At 39.3% G+C, this 22,605-nt stretch overlaps 2 protein-coding genes across 4 annotated transcripts in view; one reads left to right on the top strand and one right to left on the bottom strand.

Moving 5' to 3' along the window:
• Positions 1-57: 57 nt before the first annotated feature.
• Positions 58-8,415, bottom strand: cry1a (cryptochrome circadian regulator 1a). 2 transcript variants are annotated; one of them, XM_087786556.1, is made up of 14 exons: positions 7,556-8,415; positions 4,647-4,755; positions 4,435-4,577; positions 4,187-4,371; positions 4,023-4,111; positions 3,504-3,644; positions 3,068-3,379; positions 2,849-3,000; positions 1,885-2,087; positions 1,667-1,789; positions 1,119-1,217; positions 959-1,036; positions 776-871; positions 58-691 (listed from the first exon to the last, which is right to left on the bottom strand). In XM_087786556.1, exons 1-13 carry the CDS (start codon positions 7,711-7,713, stop codon positions 780-782), a joined length of 1,884 nt encoding a protein of 627 aa, XP_087642682.1. In that variant the 5' UTR covers positions 7,714-8,415; the 3' UTR covers positions 58-691; positions 776-779. The 2 variants fall into 2 exon arrangements, with proteins under 2 accessions (XP_087642682.1, XP_087642683.1); XM_087786557.1 differs by having other exon boundaries at positions 58-683.
• A 4,267-nt stretch (positions 8,416-12,682) lies between these two features.
• abtb3a (ankyrin repeat and BTB domain containing 3a) overlaps positions 12,683-22,605 on the top strand; it is a 175,340-nt gene continuing 165,417 nt past the window's right edge. For both annotated transcript variants that reach the window (XM_087786554.1, XM_087786552.1), the window contains exon 1: positions 12,683-13,744. In XM_087786554.1, coding sequence (XP_087642680.1) covers positions 12,862-13,744 — 883 coding nt within the window. In that variant the 5' untranslated portion in view covers positions 12,683-12,861. The remainder of the gene's footprint in view (positions 13,745-22,605) is intronic.

Raw genomic sequence — 22,605 nt, 5'->3', positions numbered from 1 at the left:
ATCTTAAAACATACATCAAACTATATAAATGCAAAAGGAAGTGAAAAATGAAACACGTTTACTTTAAAACAGTTTTTTAATTAAACGAGCACATTGAAAACGACCGAGTAAGGGAAGCATCTGTTTCTACTGGTACACTCACTATACAGAGAGTTGATGGTTATTGGTTCCACCTAATGTCACGATGACAGATCCAGAGGTTGAGAGACAGAAGAGCGACAATCACATCCCAGGGAAAAAAAAAAACTGCTATCAGACAATGTGCGTTTAAGCCGTCGCAGTATAAATACAAGTCTTCTCTTTTCCTTCTTTCATCTTGGAATGGATGGTCTATAAATGCTTTCATTTGTATTCCAAACATTTTTTTCAAAAAGAACAAAAGCATCCACAATGATTTATCATATAAAAATATATCAATGGGTCTATGCCTACACAGAAAACACACATACAATATTCAAATATGTACAATTTGTATGCGAGTTCAAATGAGCAAAAATCATTTTTATGTACAAGTTTGTCCTGGAAATACATAGAAGAGTGTAAAAGCCACGTAGAATGACTGCTCCAGGTGGGATTTGAAGTCCAAATCAAGATGGATATATAGTCCTTTTTCCGTGAGTTTAAAACTCCTTGTTCATACGATTCATAAAGTGAGCTTCATTTTTCAAAGGAAGCTCTTCCTCAGAGACGCCTGTGAGACAGATAATGGGAAGAAAATTAATACGTTTGCACATCGACATTTAGATCGACCCGTGTGTCGTGTTGGTTTATTGACCTTGTTAGTGGCTGCTGTGTCTCTGAACCTTCGAGCTCTTGCCGTTTCCTGAGTCCTCACAGTGTCGTTTTTGAGTGTTGGAGTGGTGCTCCAGTGCTGCACGGACAAAAAAGAAAAAGTTTGTTAAAAAAAAACAAATACAGATTTAATATGAACAAAAGTTCATCATCTTAAGACACTGACCTTTCCGAGGGGCAGCGGACAGAATGGGTTGGCTTCCTTGAGTGTAGCACATCATACTGTTGTTGGTGGTTGCATATCCTGGAGATAACACACATTTAGCACGATCACCCAGAAAGAACCGGTTCTGAACAAGCTGGTAAAGAGAAAAATGTCCTCCTACCCTGCTGAAGAGTGCCGGCGCCGCTTTGCGAGTCGCCTTGCAGGTACATCATGACTCCACTTTGCCAGTCGCCCTGAGGTTGACCGGCTAGCTTGTAGCCTGAAAAGATGAATAAACCGATGGTTAGTTACAGCACATGTGTCAGACGCAAGGCTGGTCAAAGGTCATGTGGAAACCATTTTATTTTGTATTCATTTTCATTATTCATTGCTAGTCTCTAAACATTACTAAAGGGTTTTAGTTCTAGGACTTTTACTCTTCGCTTCTGTCATTTTGGTGAAAATGTATTGACCCTTAAATAGATTTAGGTGACACAAGATTAAAAAAATAGAATAATAATATATATTTTTGCTCTTTTAGCTTTATTTTATACTTTTCACTCCTTAATGTCCCCTCAGCCAGTTGAAATGTTGAAATGTTAAAATGTGGCCCCTGAGGGAATGTATTTGCCCACCACTGCTGTAGATCTTCATAGTGAACAGATATTTGCTTTAAATTTAAACAAATACAAAACAATACAAGCCCGAGAAGGCTTCAGAGGAGTTTACCTGATGGAGTTGCGGGATCATGTGCTGGCTCAGAAGAGAAAACCAACGCATTGGAAGATGCTGCACTGACTCCATTTCCATTCTCATTTCCATTAGAGTTGGACGGAACAGTAGCCAGGAGGCCTGATGTCAAACAACATAAAAGGGAAAAATTAATATATATAATACAATATAATCAGGTGTAGAAATCAGAATCTAATGGAGAATAAGATTCTTACCGAGGCCTCTGTAACAAGAAAGCTGCTGATAGATCTGCTTCATTCGTTCGATGTTGAGCCGACTGGCCTCTGCGTGGTACACCATGGGTTTGGGGTACTGCACGCCGATGATACACTTGGCCGCCTTCTGCACGCTCTCGGGGGCGTTCCAGGGATCGTAGATGTATTTGGCTGGGAATCCCCTCAGAATGGGCAAGTAGCGCCTGAAGAGCGAAGAGATGGCAGGATTAGTGGCGCTCGGATTTATGTCAATGAAAACACTCCAGGCTCTCGTCGGCTGGGACCGAATATAGAGCTCTTGTCACTGAAGATAATAGGAACCGCTGTCGGGAAGGTCACTGCAGCGAGTGACCGAAGAGATTTGGGGTGTTAACTTGACATTTTTACTAGCTGTAAGAGGTACGGGTGTCAAAACTGTAAGAGGTTCGGGTGTCAAAGCTGTAAGAGGTTCGGGTGTCAACTTTCACAATTGCATGTAGCAGTTGCACTAGACGGTTCGGTCTCCATTTGAAAACTCTTACAGCAAAGCCCTTCTAGTAGCTATCAGACATTTTTTATTCTGCTGTAACCACTTCAAATGGGTACTCAATAATAGCCAAAATTAAAAGAAATCACACAACTTTATTTACTCTGGTTGTCAGACTATAAGGCACACTTAAAACACTTGACTTCAAACTGATTTTACGTTGCATGTACTACTCCGCGAGCCTTCACAGTAATGCGCCTCACGTAGTAATACTAAGAAGCTGCACTATATTTACTATGTAATTTACGAGCATTATTTAAACCCTGTATAAGTAAAGGAACACTTATGCAGGAATACATGTGTTGTTCTTGTGGCATCTTTTAACAACCATTCATAAAAGCTTGCGATTGTCGCTGTCAATCAAGTCTCAAAACTTTATTGACAACACAGTCTCCTCCTGGTAATTTAACGGTGTTTAGTAAAATGAGTAAAACTAACCGTATGTAATCCCCGTTGGGATCAGTGCGTCGCCCGAATCCGACCGGGCAGTAACAGTGGAAGAACTGCTGGAAGAAGGAACTGCAGGAGAGCCACATCCAGCTGCCTGCATTGACGCTCCAGTCTGCATCCAGCAGCAGCTCCTCAAACACCTGAGCAAGAACCCCAAAGTGTCAATCAACCACAAGTTCAAGTCCAAGAATGGTCCGGGTCACCTACCTTCATGCCCTCCTCCCAGCTGATCCACAAGTCTCCGCGGGTCAGGAAACAGGCCACGGCGTGTCTGGCCAGGTGGTGGATCCAGCCTTCTTGCCGCAGCTGGGTCATGATGGCGTCGATCCACGGGAAGCCGGTCCTGCCCTCGGCCCACTTGGCCAGGGCTTCGGGGTTGCGGTCCCAGGGGATCTGAACGCAAATGGGGTTGCTGTCCATCTTGTCGAAGCACGGGTTGTTGGTGGCTGCCGTGTAGAAGAACTCGCGCCACAGCAGCTGGCCATAGAGCGAGAGAGGAGGCGAGCTGTTCTTCTTCACCTGCGAACATAAAGTCGATAAAGCGATGAAGCAGCAACTCTCTGCAAAAACTCTCCACGTAACCAGACTGTAACACAAGGCTTAATACAGGTTGAATAACATTTTTCTTTCGAGCTTCTCGTACCTTCTTGTACAGGTCAGTGAGTTTGAAATAGAACAGTCGACAGGAGAGGCAGCCGAAGCGTAGGTAGGGGCTGAGCCCTGTGGGACTGGCGAGGAGAGAATTTGCATTCATCCTGGGGCGCTCAAAGTTGGCCACCCATGCCTGAACAAAAAAAACATACAGAAGGAGAAAGTTAATAATGTAACGTAACTAAGTTTTAGTTCTAAGGCACCTTGTTTAATTGTTATCACCAACTTTTCACTGTAATCAAACAATTTTAATCATTTTCAAACAATTGTCAACCATTTTATCTCGACTAATTAAAAAGGAAAAACTGATTTAAAAATCCTCAGAGATATATTGTGGACAAACAACCGCACATATTATCACTTCATCTTCACTAGTGCATGTGCATTTGAATAAAGATGCTCAGTTTCACAAAAAAAAAACATTGATAAAAAATAAATGAGCATGAAAGTTAACATCAAACCAAAGCACGTTTATATTCAGCATTTAAATATGTATGTTGGTTGGACTGACCTTTCTTTCTAGATGTCGTTCTAGTCGCGTGAGTGCTTCGGTCTCCCCTCCGGGCCAGACGGCTGAACTGAGGCCTTCAGTATCAAAACCTAAACATTGAGACAATAATCAGTTAAAATTGTTTTTTTTTCCTGAAACAACAGGACCACTATGAATACACTCACCGAGCTCCTCCAGTGACGGCACTCCGAACTTGTCGTCGTGGTCGTCGGACAGCGGCGTGGAACATTTCCCCATCACCTCGGCTGTGATGAACTCCGCAGGACCCTCCACAGGATCCATGCGACTGATCAGGGTCTGGAACCGCTTGTAGGTGAGAGGAGACTGTCCGCCGTTCATCTCTATGATCCTGAGGCACAAGAGAAATGCATCAGACTCACATTACAAACACTATATTTACGCGTCCACTCACTTGTCCAGGTCATAGAGTGTGTGGGAGATGCGAACCGTCACCTCCACTCCGGCTTCAGAAGCCAACTTCTTAATGGCCGCATCTCGCTCTTTTCCAAAAGGCTCGGAGTCGTACTCGTAAGACAGACGGGTGATGTTCCACTCCTGCAGAACGCGGACGGTTATTCACTGAACATTTAGGTTTCTGTGGGTTTTGTTCGACAAACAATTCACCTTGAAGAGTCTCGGGAACACATCTGTAGGTTGACCTCGTATCACAAAGAGGCGAGAGTTTAGCTTGCGTAGACTTGAATCCAAATCCTCGAGACTCTGCAGCAAGAACCTAGAAGACGACAGAAACAGGAAGCGGTTAATATTATTGACGTAAGTGGTTTGGCAAACATAAATGTGTGGGAAAAAATTATAACGGTGGTTAAATATTTAAGTATAAGTAAGAATCTTGCTGCTATATTCAAGATTTGTTTTGAAAGTCACTTTCAATATCAATGAAATATTATTTTATTCAATGTACATAATAAAAATGACCGTCTTTGTGTTTGAAAGAGCTGAATTAAGCAAGAAATAAAATGATAATAGAAAATACCAGGTCTGCGTTTCACCTATGAGACAAGATTTAGAGCACCGAGTTCTTTTTCTTTTTTAATAAAGCTGCGATCTCATCACATGTGCAGAGTCACAGGGAGACTGGGAAGGCAGAACCGGGATATTTCTTATTCATTTATCTGCATTATGCACGTTCTGTCAAAGCTGGAGTGCTGTAGGACAAAAAGTTCTCTTGGAAACTCTGATGAAACTGCAGAGCCGGAATGACTAAGCGGCAGGATTTGACAGTGAAGTTAATGAGTAGACCTACAGAAATCTTCTTCGAGCTCAAACCTAAATCACTAACAAGACACGGCACATTGTGTGAGAAAAGGCTAACAGACCATGACAACTGAGCTGCAAGTCTCACATGCATCTTTTAACCTAAGTAACTGGCATTTTCTTTAGCCAAAAACACTATACAGGAATATACTGTAGAATACTACTTTACCTACTTTATATTATGATATACGAAGACAATAGACTGATTGTAAGAGTTACATTTGGTTAAATGAATCCATTTTCTGCTACTTATCACGGCAGGTCTGCCCATCTACACTTGGTGTGAGGTGAATCAATTACAGTTTTCATCACTCCAGCAAAGGACCCACTTTACCCTTTAATCACAAAAAAGGTCCAAAACTGTAAACGTTTTTCTTCTTGACCTGATTGGTCTCTCTGGCTCTTGGTCTCATTTATGCATCATTTCATTTTAATGGATGCAAGGCTGACATTTATTTTGACTCAGGGTGACATTGAATGACTCAACATTGAACAGCCTGAATCATCCCAGTATTTGACCTAAGCCAACTTTTTCAACATGCAAAGTAAAAAAAAAATTCAATAAAGAATAAAGATGGAGCGAATGTAGATTGAGGGAAGGAAAATAAAACAGAATACAATTAAGCATAAAAAGTTGAAATTGACATCATATTTTTAGGCATTCACAGAAACAGAGGAGTCAGACACACATGCCGACAGCGCAGCACTAATCTGTGGTTTCCCGTGCTGTTGCCACAGCTACGGATTTTCGTTGGCGGATTCTTCCTGCATCTCACATATTCTGCTCTTGCTTTGCCACAAGATGACAAACGTCTCCATATATTGGAAATTGTTTTCTTCAAGAAAAAGCTGATTTTGAGCATGTTTTTGGAGTGAAATCAAATCAAATATGAGTGCAATATTTGCATTCCATACACAATATTTCATTTTTAATATTAAATTGTCTTGACTTAAATCGAATAAAAGATTAAATCCCACACAAGACTCTTAAAAAGACAGAGAGTTCTGTTTCCAATTACATTGTAGCTAAGATTATCTTAAGGACAACTCTTTCATTTAGACCGCCGTCACATAAACAGTGGTTTGATGAAAGCGCATCAGTCGATGACATGTTCTACCATCTAAATGGCCATCAGATGGAAGCAGCTCAGGGTGAGGGCCGAACATCTCCTTGCGGAAAACTTGTTCGGGTCTCCAGTGGAGGTGAAAGTAGGTCAGAATACCAGAGAGGGCGGGGGTTCCACTAGCACGCTGACCCACTTCTGCAGCTATGTGGCATGGAAGCAGTTTTACCAGTCGTGTACAGAAGTGACCGGCAGACTCGCCACAATTGAACTTGTTTGGTGGCTTTCGATTCACAGTAATTGTACTCTGCAAGTGATGGGCCTAGAATGAATTTTGGATGTGATTTAATAGGATTTTAGAAGCTCGGGTGCTCGTGAAATAAGATGAGGTTGGGTTATTGCTTAAATCAAAGATGGCAAAAACAGGTGCAGAAGACGTATAATTTGATGCTCTCTCCGTTGGAATTTTGCTCACTAGGATCCAGGCACTGAAGATATTTTTAACATTGAGCCGCCATTTAGAGTTGTGAGAAAATATCAATACACTGATATACGTTATGATTTTACCTCCCAAGATACTGTATCCATATTTAACAGCACTATATCGTGTTTTCTGCAATACAAACATAAAATATTCCATAGTTCCATAGTTGACTCCTTTAAGAAACATCTTAAGACGTTTTTATTTGTTCAGGCTTCTCCTTGATTTTCTGGAACTCCTGTTGTGTTATCAGTTTTAACTTGACCTTTAAAGTATATATTTGATTGAATATTGTTTTGATTGTTTAAGCGCTTTGTGACCCTGGTCTGGAAAAGCGCTATACAAATAAAAATTACTTACTTAGTTTTTTTTTTTTTTTACTTAAGCTTAAGTCACTACATCTGACTGAGGATGAGGGGATACAGTCAACCCCAGCAGCTGATGTTTAGACATATTTTGGTTTAAAATCTTCACCAGGAGTCATTAGGTCTGTAAAATCCTTAACGCCGGAGTAAAGTATTAGGACAACACTTTAAAAATGTTTCAGTATTACAATATATTGCATCGTGATAAGTATCGAATCGCCAGATTCTTGCCAATACACAGCCCTACTGTTAATAGTAAGTAATGTATAGGTGTAAGATATTCTTTTGAAAGTGGATTTCACTTGACTTTACTTAAAGTGTGTGCAGCCACATGAGTGACAAACTCACCTCCACCTGTTGATGCCCACGTTGGAAGAGCCTGCGAACCAGGGGTCGAGGATGTAAACACACCGGACGGTATCGGCTCCCTGCAGAGATTCCTTGAGCGACGGGTTGTCGTGGAGCCGCAAGCCCTTCCTGAACCAGTGGATCGTGTTCACGACCATTACTTGACTGGATGACTTCTTTGAAATGTCCTTTTTTGTTGTTGTTTGTTTGTGGTAAAAAAAAAGTCCTTTAAGCGTCGCCCAATGGATTATGGGTACTTGAATTCCAAAAAAAAATGCAAAAGTGATCGAATAAAAGCGCGATTCAGAAACAATCTTAAATGTTTATTTTAAGTTAACCTTGCTCTAAAATGACTCTTTCCATCGTGTTAAAGTACTGGAAAACTGGTACTTGTCGAACCATTACGTCCGCGTGACAGGAAAAAAAGCGACTGGCTTTAGGACCCGGCGCCGCACAACCCAGACGTTGTTGTTGTATAACTTGTTATTCTCGATACTGGGAAAAAAACACGCTATTATATTAAATAACGCCACAAAAAACTGCAAAAAACAACCTCTCGTTGTTTTACCCGCGTTTCAGCGACGAAGGAAAAAAGTCAGGTGGTGACACCGTGTCAGGGCCGTCCGTCCTCCCGCTGCGAAAAGCTGGTTATGTAAATCCCACTTTTTTTTCTTTTTTTGCCGTTTTAATCGACAAAAAATGTCTCAGGTTATCGCAATTTATCACTTAACTGTCGCAAACGTGTTCAGGTTCCCGTCGGTTCGTCTCGAGCTGCTGTTTTTTTGGGTGGATATCTCGGGATAAGTTGTCTCCGCGTCCACGAATAGCTGCTCACTGTACTCGCCGCACCTACAGCCGCTAGCCCCGCCCAGTACCACGTCATCGGATCCCGCCGCTCTGATTGGTCCAGAGCTCGGCGTACTTGTGCCCGCGTTGTCACGTTTTTGCAGCATGTTTTCTCAAGAGGTTTTTTTTTTTTTTTTTTTTTGGTGGTACTGTTGTTATATAGTCGATGATACGAGCCTTTAGAATTGATTTATAAGCAGTACAAACATATTAAATATTAGCGACCATAACTTCACTAGAATTGTATGATTTATCGTACTGTTTTGATAATTTATTAACTCTTTTTTTTTTTAATTTAATTTATTAAAAATAAAACGTTTTCTTAAATTGATTTGAAAATATACCAGCGTTTTAATAAAAATGAAACTAATTAATAATACTTTTCAGAGTAGTATTTTTAGTAGTATTGATAAATAAATCAGGCTTTTCCTTGATTTTCTGGAACTCCTGTTGTGTTATCAGTTTTTATCTTGTCCTTTCAAAGTATATACTTTATTGAATATTGTTTTGATTGTTTAAGCGCTTTGTGACCCTGGTCTGGAAAAGGCGCTATACAAATAAAAATTACTTACTTACTTCTTTATTTACATTCCCTTTTCTTCTTTATCATTTTAAGTTTCATATTTAAAAAAAACGTAAAATGTATCATATTCATTAAACTAATTCAGGGGATATTTTTGTCCCACTCATAATATGTGTTTAGACTTTATTACATTTTACTTTTTAAAAAGTTTGTGTTTGGTTTAAATGCGTCATAATATTGCCTTACATAAATAGGTTTACGCTTATGTAAGTTGTAATTTGAGGTAAGCGCCCTGGTGCAGTTACACGTTTTCGCCACGTGGTTGTGCTCGAGCTCTTTTGTACCAAAATTCTCATAGCTGTAACATAAATGTTAATAAAACTCACTGATGGATTCCCCCCCCCCTTTCAATTTTAATCCATTTTAATCCTTAAAATTGGGAATTACTTAATTCATTAACACAGTTATTTTAAACTTATGACTTAGAACTCAAAGGTTACGAGGGGGATACCCAAGGAATGAGGTTACAATATATTTTAGAAGTAGCTTGTGAGTCAGGGATAAGAAGACACTAATGATAAAATGCTTTTATATATATATTTTTTATTACTGGAGATCCTCATGTTGCTGTTACCAGGCAACCAAGGTTTAACAAATGAGAAGCCAGAAGCAGGCAGCAGCTCCCGGCTCTTCATCTCTCACCTGAGTTAGTCAGCGAAAATGTGCAGCATTAACACAAAAGTGTAAATCTTGGATTTTTACAATCGTGAAAATATTTTAAAAATCACAAAAGAAGGTAAAAAAAATCTGGTCTTTGTTTTTAACAAGTTGTCTTTATTTCTCGAATGATCAGAAGATAACGGTGGCTTAAATAAGTGCTAATACATTTTTATTTAAACTCATATTTATTATTCTTCCATTGTGTTTTGGGTGTTGGGTTTGGGTGTGTTGCTGTCATGTTAGGAAAATATGTGCGGGCCTCTGGCATTACAGGCAGTGCAGACAGATGGTTGGTTCAGCTCAGACGTATGAAGAGCAGCCCCAGCAGAATGGATGAATCAGAGTTCTACCAACTGTCATCTCTGCACATCGGCCAAAAAAAAAAGAATCCCACTCTTCACATATCTAAGAATATTCATCCACCTTCCTCATAAGTCCATTTGTTGTTTGGAGTCGTGAGGACGTTGCTGTTGATGGTGTTTGTATTGAGTCAGGAGTTTCCCAGGGTTTCAACAGACTGCTGTAGCATGTTGCGCTGAATAATTAACGCGCTTGGAAAATCAATCGATCAACACCGCATGAGCTGTAATTACTGTTTATTATTATGACAATTTCAAAGTATTTTTCATGCTTGAAACGGCATTCGGGTTCACCAACATCACCCAGTTCATGGGAGTGGATAATAACTAGAATATTAGTGTTTTGATGGTTTTTCTGAAAATATCACTCACAAACACATACCAAAAAACATATCGAAAAAGATAGATAAATCACAATTTATATCATAAAACAATTAAAAAATGTCCAATTTTGCATTACGACTCAAGTATTAAAGTTTAGCATACACTTCCCTAAAAATGATGAGGCTTCATGAAACAGCTGATGAGGTTTCATGATACAGTGTGTTCATTGCGAAGGGCCACTAGATGGCACTATCAGTTGGAAAATTATGTCAGGTTTATATGCCAAAGATGATAAAGCAGAGAGCGCCATCTAGTGGTCTTTCAAAATTAAGACACTTTATCATGACATCATCAGCTGTTTCTTTACATCTTATTCGTATAAATTCCACATATCTATTGATACACAAATAAGATAACTATCAACAAAATATGAGCTCATAACCTACAGCAGGGGTGTCCAAACATGTTCTTTCCATAAAGATGAAAGATTTAAAACCAATAAAACGGCAACAGGATATCTCGCAACAAAATAAAGACACCATCTTATTACCGTATTGGCTGTTTCATGAGGCCTTATTGAAGGGTTGGTTCATATTTTAAATGTTTGATTTTCCACTCACTCAGTTTCATGTAAATGTAGAACCTTCATTGTCCTCCTAAAAGACAAACTTAAAAACATCCAAATACCGTCGTACTGCTCATCTTATAACGTCCATCTTGTATTAAAGGCTCGACCTTTTGGACGAATACAACTGAGCACCAGACACTACATTAAAATGAACATACATTTTTGTCTTCGACTCTAAAAAGTAACACATTACTCTGAAAATAATCCCCTTAGTCGTCCTGTTGTGAGTAGACAAAATTAATTTTTTTTTTACTTAAGCTTAAGTCACTTCATCTGACTGAGGATGAGGGGATACAGTCAACCCCAGCAGCTTTCAAAGCTGATGTTTAGACAGGTAAGATTTTTTTCTCTTTGTTTTTGATGGAGTCTACTGACTCCTTTAAGAAACATCTTAAGAGTTTCTATTTGTTCAGGCTTCTCCTTGATTTTCTGGAACTCCTGTTGTGTTATCAGTTTTATCTTGACCTTTAAAGTATATACTTTATTGAGCATTGTTTTGATTGTTCAAGCACTTTGTGTCTGGAAAAGCACTATACAAATAAAAATGACTTACTTACTTACTTTAGCTCATACACAGATAATAAAAAAACGTGAATTATTGTTATAAGTTCCATGACTATGTATATATAAATACGTATAAATTCTTCATCTTGTATTCTTGAGTCCAAGATAAAGCGTTTCTGAATATGAATGATGTCTGACTTCTACAGATGTGTACAGATGTGTGCATGTGTGAGTCCAGCTTTCCATCAGCAGGTGGATTTTTCTCTCAAAGGATTGTCTGCATCCTAAAAGACAAACTTAAAAACATCCAAATAACTCCGTACTGCTCATCTTAAAACGTCCATCTTGTATTAAAGCCTCGACCTTTAGGACGAATACAACTGAGCTCCAGTCACTACATGGAAATTAACAAACTATTTTGTTTTCTCTAAAAGGTAACAGATTACTCTGGAAAATAACCCCAACTCTTAGTCGTCATGTTGTGAGCAGACAAAATTTAATTTTGGGTGAACTAACCCTTTAACTAATGAATAATCTATTACGATTAATTCATATTTTGGGTGTATTTACAATAAACATAAAATATTCCACAGTTTTTTGTTTTTTTTACTTAAGCTTAAGTCACTACATCTGACTGAGGATGAGGGGATACAGTCAACCCCAGCAGCTTTCAAAGCTGATGTCTAGACAGGTAAGGTTTTTTTTAAGTAACAGTTAAGATCATACACAGATAATAAAACACATGTATTATTCTTATAAATTCCATGACTATGTATAAATAAATATGCATACATTCTTCATCTTGTATTCTTGAGTCCAAATCTGCTCTTTGTTAGCTAGGATCTGTTTTTTCCTTAATCAACTATAGTCTTACTTCGACTGTATAGTGTCTTGAGATAACTTTGTGATGATAAGACACTTTGAATAAAATTGAATTGAAATTGAATTGAAATGCAAAATAAAGCGTTTCCCAAGATGAATGACGTCTGACTCCTACAGATGTGTACAGATGTGTGCATGTGTGAGTCCAGCTTTCCATCAGCAGGTGGATTTTTTTTTTTGTCTGCATCCATCCCACCACCCCGTCAACAGAGGTGGAGATTTGGATTGGCTTTTTTTTTTTTCATTTTCCTTTTCCATCCACGGAGCTTCCAGATCCCTCCTTCCACGTCACAGTCCAGCCCTGTGCGTGCACGCGTCTCTGAAGTTGTGGATCCTAGGAGCCACTGGAGCCACTTAAACAGGAGGAGGAGAGGAAGAAAAAGTCACACATCTTCATCTCCAGGTGGTGGTTCTGATGTACCTTCTCGAGGCAGTTTTTTTGGGTACTGAAGTTTTTTTTTTTTTCTTCTGGGGTGGGTTTTAAACTGAGAGACCAAGCCAGCAGTTATGCGGTGCAGTCATGGCAGGCAAGGGTAAGACGGTCGTGAGGACGCTGGAGGATCTAACGCTCGACTCGGGTTATGGTGGCGCCGCGGACTCGGTCAGGTCGTCCAGCGTGTCGCTGTGCTGCTCTGACACGCACCCGTCCTTCCTCCCGCATGGGGGCAACAACCACAACTGCTGGCATCTGACGGAATCCATGCACAGCCGACAGAACAGCCTGGACACGGTCAACACAGTCCTGGCGGAGGACACGGACGCCTCCGAGTGGTCCGCCCAGTGCGCCAAGCTGCCCGACCCGGACGACGTGCCATGGAGCCTGGGCGAGGTGGAGGGCGCGCTGAGGCGGGACGAGGAGCTGATGGTCGGGGACCCTCCGCCGGAGGTCCTGGCGCGGATGTCGGCGCTCGTCGGCCGCGCGCTGGTGCGGGTGGCCCGGGAGGCGCAGCGGCTCAGCCTGCGCTACGCCAAGTGCACCAAGCACGAGATCCAGAGTTCCGTCAAGCTGGTCCTCTCCTGGACCCTGTCCGTCAACTGCATGGCGGCGGCTCTCAGCGCCCTGTCCATGTACAACATGAGCACCGGGGGGACGGACAAGTTCAGCCGCGGCAAGTCCGCGCGCTCCGGGCTGGTGTTCTCCGTGGGGAAGTTCTTCAGGTGGATGGTGGACAGCCGGGTGGCGCTGAGGGTCCACGAGCACGCCGCCATCTACCTGGCCGCCTGCATGGAGGGTCTGTTTAGGGAAGTTTTCACGCGGGTGTTGCGCAGTGCGCTCGTGGAGAGGGACAACGGGGTCCCCAAGTTTACCGTGGAGACCCTGGAGCAAGCCATCAGCCAGGACTCCGAGATCTGGGGGTTGCTTCAGCCCTTTCAGCACCTCATCTGTGGCAAGAACTCCAACGGTAAGAGAACCCCCAAAATCCTGTTTTTTTTTTATTCATCTCCTGAGGTCAGGTAAGGGTCACTCAACATGTCATTCAGTTTATTTCATGAACTTTTTTGAGGGGACTTTTGTATCTTCTCCTCGTGTTGCGTGGGTTTACCTCGGGAACTCCGGTTTCCTCCCACAGTCCAACAAATTACAGAGGTAATTGAGAACTTGGGGAATTGTCCATAGGTATGAATGAATGTGGCTTCCTGTTCAGGGTGTCCCCTCACCCTAAGGGAATACGCAGTAGAAAATGGATTGATGGATGGATTGTGGATTTGTTTTCCAAGGATAGATTGATCTATTCTATGAAGAATAACACCTGCAGTTATAATGGAAAATACACATTTATAAGGGATTGATGACTTTTTTTCCAGGTGTCCTGAATAATATAAATGGGTTTTCCTTGATGATGTTTAGAAAAAAAACAATGGTATTGAAGGTATTAAACATAAAAAAAAAATCTTCCATGTGTCTTGAAAGAACACATGAATGTTAATACAGAACAAGGATTTTCTTTCATGTTCATTTTCTTCTGTCAAGTGCTGCCTGTTTCTGCAGCTATTACTGTCTGATTATACTGAAGGTGTGAGCTGTCAGTGTGGGCCGGTCCTCGTTTCCTTCAATGAGTTGGCCGACTCTGTAGAGCCGAGCCGAATCGATAGGGATTTGTCTCGGCGAGTGCCAAATTGTCCCCGCGGGGTATCGATGAAAACATAATTTTTTTGATGAAATAAATAACCTACCTCAACAAAGAATCAACTATTTCTCCTTGTATAAGATCAAAAGGGTCTCTCTTCTCCCTGCCACTATTGCACTACTAGTGCTGTCATGTTTCAAATATATATTAATAATAAGATAATAATTGTGAATCCAAGCTGAAAAAAGTCATGTGTATAAGTTACCCAAAATATTGTTGTAAATAAGCAATTAGAAGAGGAAGAAATGAGTCTTCCTTCTCAAGATTGGAACCAAAGCCGTGTTTAATTTAAATTGAATAAAAACGATATACTTTATATCGATGTTAATGCATACATGATCTGATATTGATCCATCTGATGGGGCTCTTTTTTAAAAGTAGCTTTAATTTTTTACTATCCAAGGACTACTTTATTTGTCATGGGCAAACAAGTTTAAAAATAAAATAAGTGTGAATATACAGTAAAAGTATCATTTGGTACAGCTTGGATTCATTTCAAGCAGCATTTTTCAGGAGACGACTGTTGTATAAATGTTGAAGTTAAAAAAAATTGTGTTGTATTAATATCTTGACAAAAGGAATTGTTCCTGAAAAAAAAAATAAGCAAACATGTATTTTAAGCTAGTTCTTGCAGGAGTTTAAACAATAACATGCTACTGCTACACAAGCAGGAAGGACTCCTGGTAATATCGCAAGCCTTTCCAGTAGACAGTAGTGTAGACAGTAGACTGGAAGCATTTCATATTTTCCCTGGAGTACTTCCGGTTTGTATAGCATTATAGCTTTAAGTTTCCGCTACAAACAATCTTAAACTATGGCTTTTTAAAAACATTTTCCAGATAAAATACTCTTGTTGAGGCTTTAATACAAGATGGATGTTACAGACAAGCAGTGTTGAGTTATATGGATGTTTTTAAGTGACTTTTTGGACGGACCTGAGCTCCAGTTGCTACGTTAAAATGAACATACATTTTATCCTATAACTCTTAAAAGGAACATATTACTCTGACAATAATCCCAACCCTTAGTCCACATGGGGGTGAGTAGGAAATGAGTGAAGTTTGAATTTTGGGTGAACTAACCTTTTAAACTATTAAGTACCTCGATTTTATAGAGAGGTGAGATTAAGAAACATTCATCACAAAGAACTGCGAACTGAAAGTCTCTTTAAAAGATCTTATAGAAACAGAGACGAAAGTGTATAAGTCTCTTTTTTGTGGCTTTTTCATTCGTCCACATTGGACAAATTTTGCCTTTACAAACGACTATTTCGACATTGCTATAACTTTAAACCCGCTTCTCCACAGATTTGCCCATTTCTTAAGGGAAAACATTTGTTTGGAAGGCATCATTGCACATTCAGCTATTTTTGAAATACACAAGGCACATGGATACGACTGGCCTCGAGCGAAAAGACCCTGACGATATCGCCGGATTAAGAAAGACACAACAAGTGCACAATTATTGATCCGTGTTGGTGGAGAGCACAGATGTGATGAGGGAGGACATAGAACATGGGTTATGGTGGAGAATAAAGATATGAACATCCAGCCATAATTGAATTGGACATTGAGGTTTTGTAATATGCTTCTGCAGGACACAAGACACGACATAATGGAATTGGACCTCCTGCTTATGCAGTGTATTAAATTAGCAGTCTAGTCCCCTCCCTCCCTCCTGTTTTTTCCTCTGTCTTTCACACCCTCTTTTATTGTGTTGGCAACTGGGCAACGCAGTCTGTTTGCATATTTATTTCCCGACGTGCTTTTTAATAATCTCAAGGACGTGACTCTGCCAAATTCTGCATTGTTCGCTTTGTTATTGTCTCCCCGTCCTTTTCCAGTGGACTCGCAGATGAGCTGACCGATTGCCATCATTCTGCAGCCCGACGGAATTTTCTATTACAGTACTTCCGCGAGGACAAACACAGTCGCTTCATCCCTTCATTTTCTCCGTCCTGGCAGCGAGCGATCATTGATTTTAATAACGTGTGAGGTAGTTTTTTTTTTCTTCGCTGGAGTTTTATGAGCTGCATCCAATCAGAGGTTCCCCTTCACGGACTAGGGAAATGTTGTTTTTAATTCATATGCGACTTGGTGATTTCCCTGGTAGTGCTTACAGAAACTACCTGATTCTGGGCCAGTAGGCCAGCTATGAGATCTGCTGGCTTCATTGCCAAGGCCAGTGGAGCATAGGCTACTTTTCACTTTCTAGAAATAAATGGGGGAAAAAGGCATTGGGTCGAGCTGCGATATTGAGAATAACGAAATGGAAATATTGCGGGGGAGTTGAGTGAATCTAACAGATAGTTATTCTGCAAGAGGTTCAGGTCGGCGGAGACACCGGCGGAGATATAATTACAAGTCCAGGGCTTTTTAATTAAAGCTTGCTTATCTCGTAGTCGTTTAGATTTACAATTAGCAACAGGAATCACCAGCGAACTGATAGATAAATCATCTTGTCCTCCATATATTGCGTGTACATGACGGTCAAAAGAGCTGTTCGGTTGACTTCACATATTGCATAATAAGTAAGATCCTTGACATACAATCATTTTTAATAAAAGATAATGTGATCAGTTTGTAACTTCATACGAGGTTCGGTTCCATTTGTATGAACTTAATTAAAGTGATAGTTACTTGCAAATTCAAAACTTCACTACTTTTCTACTCACCCTCATGTCAACTAAGGGTTGGGATTATTTTCAGAGTAACCTGTTCCTTTTTAGAGTTATAGACAAAAATGTATGTTCATTTTTTAAGTGTGACTGGAGCTTAGTTGTCTTCGTCCGAAAAGAAACAATTAAAAACATCCAAATACCTCCATACTGCTCGTCCATAATGTCCATCTTGTATCGAAGTTTTAACAAGAGGAATAGTTTCTGGAAGAAATTTAACTTTTTTTAAGTCTATATGTTGAGATGTTTCTAGCAGAAGAATAACAATAACACTAAAAAGGAATGGATTACTGCGATATTTCCAACCCTTAGTCAAAATGAGGGTCAGTAGAAAACAAGTGAATTTTGAATTTTGAATTTTGGGTGAACTGTCCATTGAAGGAAGTTGTCCTAGGAACTTTTATGCTGTGGTGTGTTGGGGTGGGAATGTGTCCAAGAGGAGTTTCAACAGGTTGGACAGGTTGATCAGAAAGGCTGGTTCTGTGGTTGGCATTAAGCTGGACTCACTGGTGACAGTTGCTGAGAGGAGATCACTGGACAAACTACTGTCCATCATGGATGATGACAGTCATCCTCTGAACACTGTCATCAGTGAGCAGAGAAGCAGAATGAGTGCACGAATGCTCCTCCCATGATGCAACACTAATAGACTCAAAGACTCATTCATTCCAAGTTCGTGGGCAGGAGTGGAGTAAAAGTATCATGATGTTCTGTTCTATGTTAATCTTTGTATCCTTTGTCTTTGTTATTTTTCTTTGATCTATGTTCTTTATCTTTATCTTTAGACGTAGATTGTATCATCTTGTTCTTTCTCTTTATTTCTCTTTGTTCTTGTTCTTTTTAAAAAAAAATGTATGAATAGTTGCTGTATTGCTGTGGCTAATTGGAAAAAAACGATCAATAAAGTTCTACCTACCTAACTACCAACCTACCTACCTACCTACCTTATTTCTACTTGTTACTATTTTGATTCACCATACATATCGAGCGGTTAGCATGGAAGCTTACATGATATGATGGTGTAGCCATCAAAACCCACCAGGAACACTTGTTTGCCAGTCATTTGGGGTCATAAAGCATCAGTACACCAGCAACAATAAGTTTATCCTCCATTTTAAATGTTCCCTCTGTGTATTCATCTCTGTGTAGTCTGGGTTCTGATTGGCTAATCTGCTGCAAATTAATGTTCAGAACTTTAAAACTTGAGTGTCTGATGATCCACTTGAGCAGTGGACACAGGCGACTAACAATCCCCTTATGGAAGCCTGTCTCCCACTTTAGCTTCTCTACATTGATTATATGTAAACAATTCTCTTCACCCATTTGACATGAACCTCCGTTTAGTGTTTAAATGTGAAGAGCGAAGTGATTATTTCATTATTTCAGCAACAGGTCAGACAAGTATTTTAAGCTAACAAGGCACAGGACTAAGAACAGCACTAAATATTTGTGTTTATAGTGGTTGATCCATGAAGACAACGTAAATAACAAACAAAATCCTGTTAAGCAATCATTTGTTACAGGACAAAATTCCCAAGCATCCCAGTACACAGAAACTGAGATAATTACTTTCCCTAACAGAAGATGGACAGTTCAGCATTCAGTCCTTTTGTCCCTTAAGTTTGTGTCATTAAAAAAAAGTATGTCTGGAGATGTTTGTAGTAAGATTTCTTACGATAAACATTGCACTCAAATTCACTCAAACTGTCAAACATTTAGATCATGCTAAGTATAAGTGTCAAAATGGTTGACAAAATGGATTTTTTTCCAAAGGTGATGATCTACTGAACTCTAACCTTCAATAGCTTGAGGAGTTAACTGGTTATTTGATGATATTTAAAGGTTTCGACCCACAATCACAGAGGGTGGCGAAGAAAATCAATACAAACTGGAGGATATGTTACACGCCCTATTTATTTAGCCCATGTTGAACCAGATGTGATGAAGTGACACGCATTAGACCAACTCTCTGACATCCATATATAAGAAATTGAAATATACTGAACTTTCTCACTCAGTCCTTATGATGAGACCAATTTTGTTACTGTGCACGAACATAACCCATCAATGTCTTCACCAACTTAAAAGTACAAGCAAATATGTCCATGCTTTTAGAGACAGAAAATGACTGCATTGCATCGAATAATTACACCAATTATTCTTGAAAGAAGGCATGACAGGAAACAATTACTTCTTATGGGAATGTAATTATAATTCTCTCGTCCTAAAAAGGCACATTTATTTTACATATAAGTTCTTAAAGTGTGTTGAAATCCACATTAAGTGGTCTTTTTTTCTTTGCTGTCATCCATCAAAACAAAACGTTTTGAACAAGTTAAAACAAACCAATGAAATCAACGATGTTGATCATGAGATAAATGTTTTGCCATTTGAGCAAAAATTTGAAATTAAACGGTGGATTTTACTGTCGGACTTTGACGGACGGATATTTTAAGAAGTTTTCCATTTGTAATCACGCCCCGCTTTGTTGATACAACGAGTCCCTTGGAGGTGGAGACTTCAAGGATTGATGACGCGAGGTGATGTTTGTCTAAACACAACAGAGTGGGCGTGGTCATGGTAAACAAGATTTCAGCTTCAGCCCAGATGAATGCTGTCGAATGAATATTGTTGTTATTTTCACCTCTTACAAATATACATTTGACTCCAGGAGAGCCAGTTCCTCGACGGCCTGAAAAGTATCAACTGTTCTTGTCGATTCCCTCATAAACTTGATAACTTGATGAGTTTCTGGAGGGCTGGGCAGAGATTCTTGGCGGGTCATAAGTGATCCGTTGTTGATCCCTGATGTGGTTTGAAAGGTCACATCACTTCATTATTTACCCAGTACATCTGCAGGCCAGGTACCCTGCAGTACTTTCGATTGATTTCTGTATTTGTCTTCGTCTCTTCTGAGCAGTTCAGCTGCATTTTTTGCTTCTGTTTACACAAACATCTCCCAAAGAAAACAATTAATTTTGGTGCAAACTCCACCCTTCAAGGCTCTACTGTTCACAGTTGTGTGACTTAATAACAGAAACATTATTAAAAATTGTAACTAAAAGGCATGAGAAAGTTAAAACAAGTGGACATTTGGCCAAATATTGTGTGGATGGAATACAGAAACTAATTTTATCTCTATCTTTAAAAAAACATTTTTGTGTTTATCGGTATCTGTAGTTATTTTAATGTATTATTACCTGATAAAAATGGGCTTTGCATGCTTGACATTACCACCTAAAACCAAACTATTTGTATAGAGACAGCTTTAAAGCAATTTTTTAACAGCAATCCAACTTAAATTACAGTTTCAACACAGAATAACAGAGGTTACAATAATTGAAATGAGCCAATGACGAGATATAAAGGTGTCATTGTAACACAGTTGTCGATAAATCTGCAGATAAAAGTGCCATAAAACCTTCTTTTTTTTGTAGCCGTGTTGTAGCGCTGTGATGTGAACGCCCGCCGCTGACTGTTACAGCAGCATTTAATTAACGGAAGGTCAGTTTCTGGCTGTTCCCAGGTGGTCATGGGAAATGAAGCCACTTGCTCAGGGGAGAACCATCTGCTGCCACACTGTCAAAATAGGCCGAGAGGACGAGTGGTGGCACGTGAGTCCGAAAAACACAAGAGATTTACAATTTCAAATTAGCAATAAAAAGTGAGTTTTTTGTTCGAAGGGACAATTTTATGAGACAGTTTAAAATGAAAAGAAATACACAATGAAGAAGAGCTCCCTTCTCCAGATCAAGATCCTCCCCAAGGATTAAGTAGCAGCACTGGAGATAGTTTGTCAGGCCCTCATGAGGTCAGAACTTTCTGAAGTTCTTTCTGACTTTTTTCCTTTTTCTTCCTTGTCCATTTTGTGAATATTTATTCCCCTTTAAGTGAAAAATGTTAATATATTTTATATATATTTAAATAAATTAATAATTGTATTTGTTTTCTTCATCAAACAACAACGTACAGAGAACAAACATGCAAACAACAACATAAATAGGAAGAAAAACACAAAAAAGAATAAAATAAATAAATAAATAAAAATACACAAAACATAGAATGGGTTGATTTTTTGAATGGGTTTCCTACAGAAATATATCTAACACAGTCGGACGAGTTCAAAAAGTAATTTTGTTTTCTTTTGTTATATAAATGTAATCCTTGTCCATTTTTTTTTCTCATTTCTCACAGCATTTTTCATCCTCTGTTTTTGTTTTATAGGATAAAATTTTGTAAATTCAAGACATGATATTTCGTACATTCTTGGCGTTTCCTCCTTGTACCAGTTCTTGGTAATGTTTTTTCTAACAAGCCACATATAACAGGTTTACGAGGTATATAATAAATTAATGTTTTTTAAATATTTTATTGGCATATTTGGGTTTTCATTTTGCTTTTGGATTGACGGCCCCTTACACCAGTCTATAACGTGGCCCCTGAAGAAACCCCTTTTCCTAACTGGGTCACTTTTGTTTAAGATCTTCCACAACTTTACTTTTAAGGTGCAGCCATTCTTTCCTACTTCAGTCTCTCCAGTTTCCTCCCACGGACACATGGCGGACATTTTTCCGTAGGTGTGAGTTGCTAACTATCTGCATGTGCTTTGGCATTTCCATATACCTAAATTAAAAATGTTATGTCCATGCCCTGCTCTGCGTCATCTCAAGGTCTCGCCGAGGATAATATTGCACTTCCTGTTAATCACAAAATGATTCATCTCTTCTTAAAAGGATTGACGCATCAAAACAAACAGACACACTCGTTCAGTATAACCAAGGTGACGAGTGCGTGTCTTCATTTGTGAAGGGCTTGTCTTTCCAGCCAAGATGTTTTATTCTCTCCTTCAAGTGGGCTTGAAGAAGCTGGAAAACGTTGGTCTTTATTTTATGAGTGGCGGAATGTTTGTTGTTGAGCGGCTTAAAATCTATGAGACAAACCTGGCATGTGGTCACTTGAACATTTATGGTTTGAAATACATGTATTGTAAGTGGCAGAAGAAACAAGGGTTTACATTTTAGCATAGCAAAGAGGGGTAAAAAAAATGATCTGGAAAGTAAAAAATAAAGTGAAAATAATAATTATATAATAATATATATTAATTATGTAAGTTTGCCAACATTTGACTCATTCAAACAATCAAATGTATGAAAACATTATATTTTAAGAAGATGAAAAATGATAAATGTCATAAAATACGTCTTGTTTTTCCAAAACAAACATTTTTCTATATCTGGTCAACACATAACTAAGCAAATATAATTTGTTACTCATAGATTAAAAAACTTAAAAAATAAGCTAATAAACTAGTGAAAATTAGTTGGAAAACAAACTCTTTATGGGAACGACTTTCAGAGAAACCAGATCAGAGCTCCTTATAATTTTGCTGATTTTATTTGAAGGCTGGTCGGAGACCTATTCTTTTTTATTGCTAAAGAGCTTTGTGAGCCTGGTCTAT

The sequence above is a fragment of the Callionymus lyra genome, chromosome 3, assembly GCF_982586985.1.
Source record: "Callionymus lyra chromosome 3, fCalLyr1.hap1.1, whole genome shotgun sequence".
Classification (NCBI taxonomy): Eukaryota; Metazoa; Chordata; class Actinopteri; order Syngnathiformes; family Callionymidae; genus Callionymus; species Callionymus lyra.
This window is presented reverse-complemented; position numbering and strand designations above follow the sequence as displayed.

Bases quoted from the DNA above. Each gene is read 5' to 3' on its own strand.
- cry1a (XM_087786556.1), bottom strand. From the start codon at position 7,713: ATGGTCGTGAACACGATCCACTGGTTCAGGAAGGGCTTGCGGCTCCAC. The intron at 4,578-4,646 runs GTGAATTGTTTG...CGCGTTCTGCAG, and splicing joins TGTTCCCGAGACTCTTCAAG to GAGTGGAACATCACCCGTCT. The intron at 4,372-4,434 runs GTGAGTGGACGC...CTTGTGCCTCAG, and splicing joins ACACTCTATGACCTGGACAA to GATCATAGAGATGAACGGCG.